This window comes from Alosa alosa, chromosome 8 (genome assembly GCF_017589495.1).
Source record: "Alosa alosa isolate M-15738 ecotype Scorff River chromosome 8, AALO_Geno_1.1, whole genome shotgun sequence".
In the NCBI taxonomy this organism is placed as follows: domain Eukaryota; kingdom Metazoa; phylum Chordata; class Actinopteri; order Clupeiformes; family Clupeidae; genus Alosa; species Alosa alosa.
Window position 1 is genome coordinate 14,308,785 of NC_063196.1, and position 15,000 is coordinate 14,323,784.

General features: G+C 44.2%; 1 protein-coding gene across 1 annotated transcript in view; it reads left to right on the top strand.

Annotated features, from left to right (window-relative positions):
* The window catches only part of LOC125299518 (1-phosphatidylinositol 4,5-bisphosphate phosphodiesterase beta-1-like), a 152,963-nt gene that overhangs the window by 105,321 nt on the left and 32,642 nt on the right, over positions 1 to 15,000 (top strand). The window contains 10 exon segments of the mRNA XM_048250819.1: positions 1 to 23; positions 1,636 to 1,718; positions 2,636 to 2,720; positions 6,674 to 6,848; positions 9,555 to 9,659; positions 10,392 to 10,459; positions 11,537 to 11,633; positions 12,041 to 12,125; positions 12,418 to 12,542; positions 14,480 to 14,634. The exon segment at positions 1 to 23 is cut by the window's left edge and continues 135 nt beyond it. Of these exon segments, the coding sequence (XP_048106776.1) occupies positions 1 to 23; positions 1,636 to 1,718; positions 2,636 to 2,720; positions 6,674 to 6,848; positions 9,555 to 9,659; positions 10,392 to 10,459; positions 11,537 to 11,633; positions 12,041 to 12,125; positions 12,418 to 12,542; positions 14,480 to 14,634 (1,001 nt within the window).

Genomic DNA, 15,000 nt, shown 5'->3' on the forward strand with positions numbered 1-15,000 from the left:
TGACAACAGATATCTCCTTCAAGGTACCGCCATCTTCAGCCATCTCCCTCTTTTCTTCACCTCCCTCCTTTTCTCTTCTCCTCTTCTCTCCATCCCATAGTCATCCTCCTCTCTTTGCTCTCCATCTCTTCTCTCTATCCTCACCCCATTCCTTCCTTCTTACCTCTTTCCTTCCTTCTCTACACCTCTATTTTGCATGTTGCCTATTACCTTTCTATCCTCTCTCCATTATCTGCTGATTACATTCTATTTTGCATCTTTCCATTCTCTCTCCATTATCTTCTGGTGACATTCAACTCTTTCTTCTTACCTCTTTCCTTCCTTCTCTACACCTCTATTTTGCATCTTTCTATCTTCTCTCCATCCTCTTCGGTTCACATCGCTATCTTTGCTCAAATTCAGCTCTTCCTTCTTGCCTCTTTACTTCTCTTCACCTCTATCTCTCCATCTCCATCCCAAAGTCAACTCCAAATCAAAGATTTTAGAACAGAACTCCGCTCTAGAATCTTTGCTCCAAATCAGGCAACTTTAGTGTACAGTAACATTAAAAAAACAAGTAAATGAAGCAGGGAAGAGGAAAGATGGTGGGAGTGAAGTTGTATCTGAAAGAGAGAAGAAGAGGGAGAGAGATATGCAAAAGGATTAGAGAGGGAAAGAGAGGGGGATAGATGAGTGTGAGGCAGATGAGAAGAGAGAGGGATAGATGAGTGTATGGAAGATGAGAAGAGAGGGGGTGAATGAATGTTTGGCAAAAGAGAAGAGAGTGGGATGAATGAGTGTTTGGCAGAAAAGAAGAGAGGGGGATGAATGAGTGTTTGGCAGAAAAGAAGAGAGGGGGATGAATGAGTGTTTGGCAAATGAGGGGGATAGATGAGTGTGTGGCAGAAGAGAATATGTAGAGGAGAGAGAGCACAGATGGACAGATAAGATATACAGTAGAGGCAGAGGAGAGGTGCTCGAGTCATGTAGGTGGGTTGTCTGTGAGAGTGTCTGTATGTGTGTGTCTGTGTGTGTCTGTGCATGTGTTTGTGTGTGTGTCTGTGTGTGGGTGTGTCAACATAATAGCGTAATAGTGCGATAATGGAGTTGAATCTTCAACACGAGGAGTTCATTTGCGCTCCATCAGCGGGTCAAATGACTGGTGGATGGACTTGCACTCGGCTTCAGCAAACTTTGATCACACTGTTAAGGGCCTGACATTGATTGCCTAATGAGATCCCCAAGTCCATTACAGCTGTCCCAACTCCCCCTCGTCACTCTCATGGGGGGGTCAGTATGATGGCAGATTGAGAGAGTCTCTATTGGGAAGGGAGGAGCGGGCAGGAGTAGTTATGTGGACTTAAACTACTCATTACAATTTAGTGCCCGCAGCGATGATTGGGCTTTTATTCTGTTTTGCTGTGTGGGGGAGGCAATTCCATCCATTAATGGCTCAGGGCGAAGCTGGACCCGTTTGGAACTGGTGGTAGGGATGGACTTGATTGCTATTGCTTGTTAAATAGAGGTTTTTGAAAAGGCCAAAAAACCTCTTTATCTTTGCAGCTATCTCATCTTTTCAATTCTCTCTCTCTCTCTCACTCTCTTCTCTTTCTCTCTCTCTCTCTCTCTCTCTCTCTCTCTCTCACTCTCTCTCAGGAAGTCATAGAGGCCATTGCAGAAAGTGCATTTAAGACTTCGCCATTCCCCGTCATCCTGTCCTTTGAGAACCATGTGGACTCGTAAGTTCCCCCAACTCAAATGAGCGAATTAGTGAACACACAGAGCACACAGTGAACACACAGTGAGGTGAAGCACACACAGTGTTCCTCCAGGTGAATTAGTGAACACACAGAGCACACAGTGAACACACAGTGAGGTGAAGCACACACTAACCTGGAGCACCTTCCTACAACCTTCCTACAGCGGTGCTCGGGGAGCAGTGAGGGGTTAGGTGCCTTGCTTCAAGCCCGAAGCCCTAACCAGTAGGCCACGGCTGCCCAAAACAAAACTGTGTGATTTCTCTTTGAATACTGAAGGGAGGGGTGACCTACCTCTCTGGTGTATTTTGTTCGGGCCTTGGTTAAAATATAATGTATGCTGTTTTGGACAAAAGTGTCTGCTAATAAATTTAAATATAAACATAAACACAAACAAACACAGCTTCCTGCGCAATCGCTGACTGAAGTCAGGAGTCTTAGATGAATAGCCTGTAGGCTCGTTAATAGTCATTGTGTCTACAGATCTAAAAATATGAAATTTACATGATGAAAGTGTCGCTGGTTAATGTAGTCCTCTCCTTATTGAAACTGGCCCCCATTTCCTGGTGTTCATATAAATCATGTTTTAAATATTTTAATCACATTTTGATATCAGTTATTTAGTGAAGATGGGGGATGCTGTTTTTGTGTAATGAGATGTTTCTGATCTCCCAGGACGCCAGTCATTTTACTGAAGTTTGTGGAGCATATCTTTAGACTGGCCTACTTTGCCTATCTGTGTCATATTGATTAATGCAGTTCTGTTTGGCAGATAATGTGAAACTTAATGAGAAAGGGAAAATAATCAATTCAAGGAACAGTAATTGAGTATATTTGACTCTGTTGGTGTGTGTGTGTGTGTGTGTGTGTGTGTGTGTGTATGTGTTCTTATTGGACAGCCCGAAGCAGCAAGCGAAGATGGCAGAGTACTGCCGGTCAATATTCGGAGAGGCATTGCTCATAGATCCACTTGAGAAATACCCGGTGAGGCCATTTAAACACACACACACACACACACACACCCTCACATACACCCTAAACACACATACAACACACACACACACACACACACACACACACACACACACACACACACACACACACACCTCACATACACCCTAAACACACATACATTACACACACACACACACACACACACACACACTTGCAGCCTTATTTTCCACCTTTTGCTGTCTCTGTACGTCTTATCTGAGCTGAGGTGCAGTCACTTCTCACTGTGGGTTAAAGTGAAATGAATTCCAGCTCTCTCAGTGCTTGGCCAGTTACTCAGGCCTTATCTCACCACAACTATCCACTGTGCACACAACACACACACACACACACACACACACACACACACACACACACACACACACACACACACACACACACACACACATACACTCACACACACATACTGTACACACACGCACACACACACACACTCACACACACAAGCACAAGCAAGCACACACACACCACGCACTCTTTCTACACACACTCACACACACGCATACTCATACACCACAGACGCTGATACACTCACACATAAACCCTGTCACCCTTTCTCTCTTTGTTTATCTGTCTCTCGCTCTCTCTCTCTTTCTCAATTTGTTTCAGTTGCCCTAGCTACCAGTTAAAAGCCTGCATTGTGCTTGTGTACCCCCCCCCTTTCAGTGTTCGTTGTGTAACACCCCCCACACACACACACATACAGTACACTAACAGTACACTAACACACTCACAGTACACTAACAGTACACTAACACAATCACACACATACAGTACAGTAACAGTCCTGGCCCCTTTACTCCTCCTCTATTACTGTTCTCTACACCTCTTTCTCTCTCTCTTTTGCTCTTTTTTCTCTTTCCTTTTTCCCCCTCCTTCTCTCTCTTCCTCTTTGTCTTTTGCTTATCTCTACCGTTCATGTGTTTCGATGGACTGCTTTCTGCGGTGTCTGTGGGGTCTAGGGTGGTGTGTGTGTGTGTGTGTGTGTGTGTGTGTGTGTGTGTGTTTGTGTTTGTGTGTGTTTTGGAATGTGAGTGTGTGAGAGTTTTTGTGTGTCTGTGGTGGCTGGCATGTAAAAACATTTTCAGGTTTTTGATAAAATCCAATATGGTGGGAAGTGACGTAATGGGGTGTGTTGAACTTGACTGGATCCAAGAATTCCAATAGTACCTCATTTTTGAAAATTGGGCATACCAATCAGAAGTTTGTGCATAAACCCATGTCTATTTTAACCTGTTGGTGGAGTTAGAGCGCTCAAAGTATTGACACGTACTGTAAGTTGAGAAAAATCAGTGTGCCAAATTTCATAACTTTGTACCAGATGGTTCTATGGGCTGTTGTCCTAATGGCAGAAGACAGTTGTATAGTAATAATAACAATAAGAAGAAGACAAAGTAGAAACACAGCTTCACTGCTTGGCCCCCAATGATACGAAAAGGTACAAACACAATTACTGCTCCAGGCAAACAACACTGAGTGGAAAGATCTTGGACAAAAGATAACGGCAAACCTCCTTTTCTCTCCCTATTTAACTCTCTTTTCCTCTCTCCCTTTCTCAATTTCTCTCTTTACCTACCTCTCCCCCTCTCTCCCTCTCTCCTCATCTCCCTCTCCCCCTCTCTCCTCATCTCCCTCTCCTCATCTCCTCTCCTCATCTCCCTCTCCCCCTCTCTCCCTCTCTCCTCATCTCCCTCTCTCCCTCTCCCCTCTCTCCTCATCTCCCTCTCCCCTCTCTCCCTCTCTCCTCATCTCCCTCTCTCCCTCTCCCCCTCTCTCCTCATCTCCCTCTCCCCTCTCTCCTCATCTCCCTCTCCCCCTCTCTCCTCATCTCCCTCTCCTCATCTCCCTCTCCCTCTCTCCTCATCTCCCTCTCCCCCTCTCTCCTCATCTCCCTCTCCTCATCTCCCTCTCCCCCTCTCTCCTCATCTCCCTCTCTCCCTCTCTCCTTTTCTCCCTCTCCCCCTCTCTCCTCATCTCCCTCCCCCCTCTCCTCATCTCCCTCTCTCCCTCTCTCCTTTTCTCCCTCTCCCCCTCTCTCCTTTTCTCCCTCTCCCCCTCTCTGTCTCTCCTTTTTTGGCCTGTTTTAATGTCTTTCCATCAACTTTACACAGATTAATTCTGTTTCCCTGTACTCCTCCTTTCTTACCAAACTCAGACACACACAAATACATGATCGTTCCATCGTTTCGCTCTGCACACACAAACACACACACACACACACACACACACACACACACACACACACACACACACACACACACACACACACACACACACACACACACACACACACACACACACACACACACACACGCACGCACACACACACCGACATTCTAATTTCAAGTCTTTCAGTCTCTCTCATATTTAATCACAGAAGAAACACAAAGGCATTTAGACATCTTGCGCTTTTCAAAAGTCCTATTTTTAGTCGGTCGGCAGGACTCAAGCAGCAGCTTTGGAACTTTAATGTTTTGAGTGATTGCGATAGCACTCCTCTGGGATGTTAATGTCATTCTGACATGAGTTTGGGAGGAGAGAGGGAGGGAGAGGAGGATGAAGAAGGTGGGGAGGAGGAGGAAGTCGCCGACGAGTTCAACTTCAAAGGTCTCTCTCTCTCTCTCTTTCTCTCTCTTTATCTCTCTCTCTCTCTCTCTCTCTCTCTTTCTCTCTCTCTCTCTCCATGCAAGGATCTATCAAGAACACCAGTGGAGAGAAACCTCAGTTAGTCTTCAGCCGCTTCGCCGATTTGAGCGTGGAAATTAAATATAAATGAAACGTGCGACTGAACATTAGTGCGGCTTTTGCTATATAGGCCATTGAATTGCCAGTATTTCAGGGAATATGTGAATAGAAATTAAATCGCTTGGTCTGCATTAAAACGGTATGAGTTAATAATGACCTTTTAATTGAAAAGCAGTTTCGATGATTGTGTTTACATTTGTGTGGATACGAGTTCAGAAATGAATGGAATGGAAAGAGCGAGTCAGGAAGGGGATCGGAGTGTAACACTCAGATCACAGTGTCAGTATGGGTGTAGTGTGTTCCAGTGAGTGTTACACAGTGTCAGTATGGGTGTAGTGTGTTCCAGTGAGTTTAACACTCAGATCACAGTGTCAGCATGGGTGTAGTGTGTTCCAGTGAGTTTAACACTCAGATCACAGTGTCAGTATGGGTGTAGTGTGTTCCAGTGAGTTTAACACTCAGATCACAGTGTGAGTATGGGTGTAGTGTGTTCCAGTGAGTGTGAATATGAGCAAATTACCAGTGGACCTTCCGTTCACTTTAGTCTGTTTGTAGTATGAAAACCAACAACTAAAATATGAACTACATCTTGCTATGGTTGATCTGCCTCTAATTAAGCAAGATGACACCAGTGGGAATGGGGTTGGGGTTTCCAAGCTGTAATGACCGAAAGGCAGTAAAGGTTGTAAAATAAATGTGATTCATGCTTGCAAAATAAACTCAGAAGGTTAAATGCAAATTCATCTCTGATAAACTTCCTACAGTGGTATTAGGAAAGGTGGGAAAGATAGGAAAGATATTTTTAATATCATATATTTCCAGATGTATTAATATGCTTACCGGTACACTTCTTGCAAGTTTATTCCTATCCCAACTGTAGCTCATCATTATGATTCACACAGACATTTGCGTGTTTTTGCAAACACATGCTAACACAGCATATCCTCTGCTTCCTCCTGTTGTTGATGTTTTGTAAGCGTTTTTATAACCTGTTCCAGCAGTTAAGTAGAACTTCTCCCCAACTTCTCCAAAATGCTTAATGTGTATAACATGCACTGACTGTTATAAATAGTTTATAAGCATATTTACAACATGCCCTGGCTGATAATAATGTCTAATAAGCATGTGTATTACACCAGCTATTAAAATCTGTTAATAAGCATGTTTATGACATGTTGCAGCTGGAGCCTGGTGTGGCTTTGCCCAGTCCCATGGACCTGCTGGGCAAGATCCTGATCAAGAACAAGAAGAAATCCCACAAGGCCGATGGCAGCACCAAGAAGAAGCTCACAGAGCAGACGTCTAATCCCTACAGTGACACCTCCAGCATGTGTGAGCCTTCCTCACCCAGTGCAGGTACACCTCCTCATGATTATATCTCCTTACTGTCACACCTCCTCATGATTACTTTAGTCTAATAATCTCCTTACCATCACACCTCCTCATGATTATATCTCCTTACATCACACCTCCTCATGATTACACCTCCTTACCATCACACCTCCTCATGATTACACCTCCTTACGTCACACCTCCTCATGATTACACCTCCTTACCATCACACCTCCTCATGATTACACCTCCTTACCATCACACCTCCTCATGATTACATCTCCTTACGTCACACCTCCTCATGATTACATCTCCTTACTGTCACACCTTATGATCTCTCTTACACATCACACCTCCTCTCCTTACTGTCACATTATATCTCCTTACCATCACACCTCCTCATGATTATATCTCCTTACTGTCACATTATATCTCCTTACGTCACACCTCCTCATGATTACACTTCCTTACCATCACACCTCCTCATGATTATATCTCCTTACGTCACACCTCCTCATGATTATATCTCCTTACGTCACACCTTCTTACTGCACACCACCTCAACGTCCCATCTCTTTAATGTCACACCTCCTCATGATTACACCTCCTCACCATCACATCTCCTTACTGTCACACCTCCATCACCACTCTTCATGCATTGCACACATTCACGTCCTCCCCTACAGTGACACCTCCAGCATGTGTGAACCTTCTTGACTCAGCAAAGTTGCACCTCCTCATGGGTTACACCTCCTCTTCCTCTTACCGTACACACATAATCCTTCTCTCCTGCAGCGACACGTTCAGCATTCCATCTCTAAGAAACCACACTTAACCTCCTGTCTACACCTCCTCCCCTACAGTTACACCTCCTCCATACTGCTGCACCTCCTCCCCAACAGTTACACCTTCAACCAAGAGAGAACAGGTTCTTGAACTGGTTCCATTCAGAATTCTTTGAACGTTAGAGCCGTCTAGAGAATCAGCCCCACATTTCCACCAGTTTTGAACAGAACCCAAAAGATTTCTGTCTCCAGGTGTTCCTGTAAAACTGATTGGGGTTCAGTAGATCAGAGATGGGGAACTCGTGCCATCACTGAAGGACCACAGAGGGAAAGAGGTTTAATTTGTTCCATGAGTGAGGGTAACATTACACTCAACACACTTTAAAAAAAGATATTAGCACAATCAACATAACAGATAAGACACAGCAATAACTCAGTCAAAACAGCAAGATGACTTGACGGGGTTATATTGAGTGCACTAATCTTTTAGTGCATCTTTTTTGTAATATTTTCTTCTCCCTGTGTGTCTTCTGTCAATATCGGTGGTTTATCTTTCCCTTGTATTGATTCTCTTCCTCCCTCCCTCCCTCTCTCTCCCTCTCTCCATTCCTCCCCCTCTCCTGTGGGTCTGATTGTTTTCATGTGTGCTGCAGTAGACATTAGCGCACAGAGCTGTGAGTTGCTGAATGATAACTGGCAGTGTGGTCGATACTGCTGCCATTTACCGATGGTCACTCCTGGAAGCATCATTTCAGTCAGTCTCAAATGTTGGGAAGTGCCACACCGCCATCTACTGGTCAATAATGGTCATTACATGTGGATTTCCAATTAATGGCATAAGTGTACATCATGATAAATTAAAAAATGAACAGTTACAGTGAAAGGAATGTGTGCCAAAATATTTAACAAAAATATGTTAACAGTGCGGGAACTTGTTATAGTCTCTTTACACCCTGAAATACAGTGTAAGTAACGGTCACAACAGTTTTTTTCCCCCAGAAGAAATAAGCACTTTTGTAGAAAGCTATAACAAGCATTTCGTATTACATGTGTACTAAAAATCTTGGCCCAAATCTGCAGTGTGTCCAGTACGTCCATTGCACTTGCTAGGAGAAAGATAGAGTGCTAAGGCTGCTGGGAAATGTTGAACCTCCAACCAAAGCAGGCAACATGCCTGTGACAAGAACAATGACTAGCTGGCGACAGCTATGGTTTGAGTTTCGCCTGATACAGTTTCTCAATGTATGGCAAGAGCACTGGGTCTGTGGACACTGCTTTGTATACGGGTTTGTGTACAGCAATTTCCTGTGTATTAGCTGCATTGTGTATAAGCCGCAGGACAGTGTTTTATGCAAGTTAAAAAAAAAACTAAACCATATTAATACCATATTAACTGCCCCTGTGTATTAACCTCATAGCTGAAGAAATTTTGTAAAATCAATGTATAAACCGCGGCTAGTAGTTGGGAAATTACGATACCTTGCTTCAAGTCCACGGGTCCGTACATTTGATTTGTAATATGTGCCTATGTTTCTTTTATACTTCTATTCTAAACTCAATTTCATCACTAATATACCAAACACTTTTTCTGTACTTTTTCATATCCTCTGTCTTCAGCACTTTGTTACAGTAGATTGATCATTAATCTGTGCTGTCCATACCCTCAACAGATAGATCTGTCGATAGCTTGATTGTGATTGTTGTTCCTCATTTGTCAATCATTTTAGCTATAAGCATACCAAGTGATGTCAATCATTTTAGCTATAAGCATACCAAAATATATTTGCCGTCTAACCCAGAGTTACATAGGAGGATACATACCCGTCTTCTCTCTATGCGTGCAGTAACCCAATTTGACACCATTAGCCTAGCTTAGCATAATTCACTGGAAGTGGGTTGCACCATTTAGCCTTTAGCCCCTGGACTGATGTTGTTGTCCTCGCAGGGTCGACGCACCATGAGCCGGCTGAGCGGGAGCGAGAGCGGGACCCCACACAGCAGTCCCCACCTGAGGGAAGTGAGGGAGGCTCACAAAGGAGGAAGTTTATCGGTACATATGCTACACCGTCACTGCACTGCATGCACACACACACACACACACACACACACACACACACACACACACACACACACACACACAATTCACCATGACCTTAAACCTGTGATATAGATCTAAAATAGTTTTGAGGAGGAATTTAAAATGTCCATTACTGGGGATTGCTTAAAGCTGCAGTTGGCAAGTCTGACAGATTGAGGAGATTTAGCCAAAATTTTGAATGTTTACTACTCTCATGCCCCTCCCCCACTACCACCGAGCACCCTCTCATCGAGTTTGTGCTCGTCAATGCGCACCAGACTGCACCAGACTGTGATTGACAGTCAGATCTCACACAGCCCTGCTCTGATTGGACCAGAAGAACCGGAAGCTATGGATTTTTGCAAAACAAATAACAGGCTCTAGGTGGAGGTAGAAGTGCGTTTTTTTTTTCTAAAATTGGCTGATTTATGTTCTTCTGTTGGAGCATAGGGTCGGTTTCAGTGAATATGATCAAAAAAATCTGGCCAACTGCAGCTTTAAGCACAGCTGGAATATCACCCGTCTAGCAGTCATAATTCCATTCTCCCTGTGAGATGTGCTTTTATTTCATGTCACATCACAACCATTTGTACACTTTGTCAGTGTCAGGTCAGTATTGTCCTGTGAGTGCTTATTTGCTTATTGAAACACTCATTATAAATTCACCATTATAAATATATATTGTTTTGATTATGTGTGTAACAGGTGAGGTGGAGGTAGACAGCGAGGAAGAGGAGGATGATGACGAAGAAGGAAAAAAGTCAGTGGATGAGGTACAGTTCTCTCATTTCTTCCCTTTCTCCTCTTCTTTCTTACTCTTCTTCCTTGTCTCTCTGTCTCTCACTTTCCCATGCAGTTAGTCTTTGCACAAAGTGGTTTACAGAGCCACTGCATCCAATGGAGATGGAGGACTGATGCAAGCGCTCCCTCTAGTGGTGTTTCCTACCTAGTACAAGTTAGGATGGTCCCTAGTAGAGTCCATGGGACAGTCTAGCCTGGCTAACGTCAGACCTCATCTCATTGAGATGGGGTCTGGAAACTACACGTTCATTTTGTCGTAGCTCATAACCGCTTCGGTGTGTCGTCATCGTCTTGCTGTCCCCCCTCCGTTCTGTGATTGGTTCCTTCGTTGAGATGAAAATGAAGTCCATGGAATCCAGGCTGCCTAGCAGCGTGAATAAAATTGTGCGCAGGGCAGCATGGGAAAGCCCAGGCTAGGGACAGTCAGTAGTGTGGCATCATTTCACCATCTATTCATTTGAAATGTTTCACTCTTAAATAAATATCAGTGATATGCCATGTTAACCACAGTCCCACTCAGTGCTTAATGTAGGCTAAAAGGGATAATGTATTGTCCGCCCGTAATTATCAGAAAATAAGTCCTGACAGGGAGAACAGAAACCCGACGTGCAGTGTGATATGAAAGACATTAGTCAAAAGCACAAAACCCGTTGCCATTGACAGCGGTCATTATATACCTTGCAACGGTGATTATATAATTTAGAATTAACAGACCTCCGAACGTTGGCAAGGCCCATTCATGTGAATGGAACTTTCTGCAGCTCTCTGAAGAGCCGTGTAATAAAGACTAATAATATAATATTAACACTGTATGTAAATATACTAACGAAATATAGACCATATTCAGTAGCAACTGCAAGGACACTGGCATCTGATATAGATCTTATTCAGTTGTGATTGCATAGACTTTAGCCTCTGGTTTTATCAGTGATGAAGAAGGAGGCAGATTGTGAACCTCCTCACTATGTTTCCTGTCTGATTTAAGTGTGTTGTTTCTTGTGTCCTTTGTGTGATGAAATGATTTGTCTGTCGTTCTCTGTCCTCTGCAGGACACAGCTGGCAGTGAGACATTTGCAACTGAGGAAATGTCCAACCTGGTCAACTACATTCAGCCTGTGAAATTCAACTCTTTTGAGGGAGCAAAGAGTAAGTCTACTCCCTGAGGTCATTTACACACACACACACACACACACACACACACACACACACACACACACACACACACATGTACACACACACTCCCACACACACACACACACACACACACACACACACACACACACACACACACACATATACAGTACACAAAAGCCCTCTCTTTCCTGCTCTCTCTCTCTCTCTCACAGACACACACACACACACACACACACACACACACACACACACACACACACACACACACACACACACATATACAGTACACAAAAGCCCTCTATTTCCTGCTCTCACACATACACACACACACACACACACACACACACACACACACACACACACACACACACACACACACACACACATAACATAACCATTCCTCATCCCTTTCTCCTCAGAGGTCAATCGGAGCTATGAGATGTCATCCTTCGTGGAGACCAAGGCCCTGGAAAACCTCACCAAGTCCCCTGTGGAGTTTGTAGAGTATCCTTTTACTGCACACTCATACCTCACACACTCACACCACTTAGACCACATACACACACACACACACACACACACACACACACACACACACACACACCAGGGTTGTGCACATTTCGAATTGCAATTCTGCTTCCTGTTTGCTACCTCAATTGAAATGCAAGTGAAATTCAAGAATTGTATTGGAATTTAAGAGCCAGTTACAATTCAATTCTGGAATTTTGCACAAGCCTGACACACACACACACACACACACACACAAACACCTCTGTCGTCCTTAATGAGATCTCAGGTATAACAAGTTCCAGCTGAGCCGTATCTACCCAAAGGGCACGCGCTATGACTCCTCTAACTACATGCCCCAGGTCTTCTGGAACACTGGCTGCCAACTGGTGGCCCTCAACTTCCAGATGATCGGTAAGAACTGCCTCTCTAGCAACACCACGTTAGCCTACAGTGTATTAGAAGAAAAACAGTAAACCTGGTCCAAGTAACTGTTTCCCTGTTAGATTATTTTCAACATACAGTATGCCCGCCTTCGTGCGACATCAAAGGAATAATAATGATAATGGGGGGCAGCCGTGGCCTACTGGTTAGCGCTTCGGACTTGTAATCAGAGGGTTGCCGGTTCGAATGCTGACCAGTAGGAACGGCCGAAGTGCCCTTGAGCAAGGCACCTAACCCCTCACTGCTCCCCGAGCGCCGCTGTAGCAGGCAGCTCACTGCGCCGGGATTAGTGTGTGCTTCACCTCACTGTGGACCAAATGTACTACCGCTTTTGCGCCCACTTCAGGCGTATTTGTTTCGCAATGTGCATGTAAAATCATTGCGAGGTATGTACAAACAGGCCGCAATGATGTAAGCCGCGAAACTGCCTGTCGAGCTGAAAGTGGCAGATTATGTTTGTCATGTCATGAATATGCATTCATGGGAGGATCCAGGGGAAAGTAGAGTTTAGTGTAAAAAGATGGGAGGGGAAGAGTAAAGAGCCTCTAATTATTTATTCCGCTGTGTGTACAAAGACTGCTCCTGAAAGCATCGCCTATTCTGCGCTAAAACTTCCACTTTGTAAAAGCAGGTGTTAATCCAAATTGCAGTTCAATGCGTCAATAAGAGAATCTTTCAAAGACAACAACAGAATCGCTATTTAGAGCACCAGTTTTGTGGTGAAAGTATTTGTAGCCTACTACCAAAGCAACCTCAACTTTCGTTGGCCTTTCGAATGTCTTACTTTCACTTTCACGCCACTTTCCTACTTGCTAGATTTGACCAATCTTCCATAGCCTACGGCAAGCACAAGTAGTTTGAGTAGAACTACTGATCTTCATTATCTCCCTGCTTGTTTACATCTTATCATGTATGGTATTATTTCATGATCGCTAAACGCTTGATTCTTTTAATGTTGTCATCGGTTAACTTCATTCAACTGGCGCTTGTATGTAGGCACTGCCATTCAGTTGTGGACGCTCGTAATTGCTGTTATGGGCGAGAAAGGCAGAGAAAGGCTAGTTTACACTAAGGATTGAACGGTTGATAAATACGACGGAAACTTGGGTCTGACAGCGCTCAAGAATCTGTGGTGTGTCCATGACGCTGATAACGCTTATCGCTTCGAAAATGTACGTATATCTGGCCCTGTGTGTTCACTGCGTGCTGAGTGTGTTTCACTAATTCACGGATTGTAAATGCAGAGACCAAATTTCCCTCACGGGATCAAAAGAGTATATATACTATACTACGTAGAATACAGATGCTGGAGAATGTTGTTTGTTTTCATGTGAATGTTGGTTGGTTTTGACAGTTGTGTTGTTCAGCCCTGCTCCCTCACAAGTGTTGCCAAGCGTACTAGTGCATGTCACAAATGAAAGCTTGCTAATGATACAGTATATATCCGCTCGCCTCATTTCTCCTCCTCTATTTCACTAGTTCGCCCATTGGATTGCTTATACTGAGTGCAGAGAATAGAAAGTTTGGCTTGGTAGCTGGCCATGGTCCTGGGATGCCAATAGCGGGGATCACATGCACGTGATGTTCGCTAACACCCCCTATGGATGAGGGGTAATTTAGAGTTAATAGTGAAATGGAGCAACGGGGGTCCAGTGTGACGAAATGGGCAGGGAGGAGGGTTTTATTCCTACAAACGGAAGTGGGGTAAGTGATGGCTGTCAATCAACCCTATGGGCTCCTCCCGAACTTTGTTTAGAAAACATCATTTATTTTCTATAAATACTGCACTGACAGAGTATCTTTCTCTGTAAATGTATTTTTGTAACTCTTCTGGTTATCAATAAAATAAATAAATAAATAAAAATATATATTTATCTTCACCTGTATGTGTCTTCCCTGGCTGGCAGACCTGTCCATGCAGTTGAACCTTGGCATGTTCGAGTACAACAGGAAGAGTGGCTACCGGGTCAAACCAGAGTACATGCGCCGCTCCAACAAGCAGTTTGACCCCTTTACAGAGCGCACAGTGGACGGCATCGTGGCCAACACACTCTCAGTGAAGGTGAGACGTGCTTACACACATACATACACACACACACACGAGTACACACACACACACACACACACACACACACACACACACGTGAGTACACACACACACACACACACACACACACACGCGTACACACCGTGAGGGTAAGGGTCTAATGCACATTCGTACTATTACGGAGCCCACCTGCAGCAGTAACCAAGCACAATAACACAGTGCAGTCTACAGTCTATTGGTACCTAGTGCTTGAAATACTGTTTGCCATGGGTCCCAATCTCTGTGTAGTGTAGTCGTGGTAGTAAGAGTGTGCGAGGCTAATTGTTGTATGCAAACCCCAGAGGGAACGCCAGCTTACCTCAGGACTCCAGGCCAACCCAA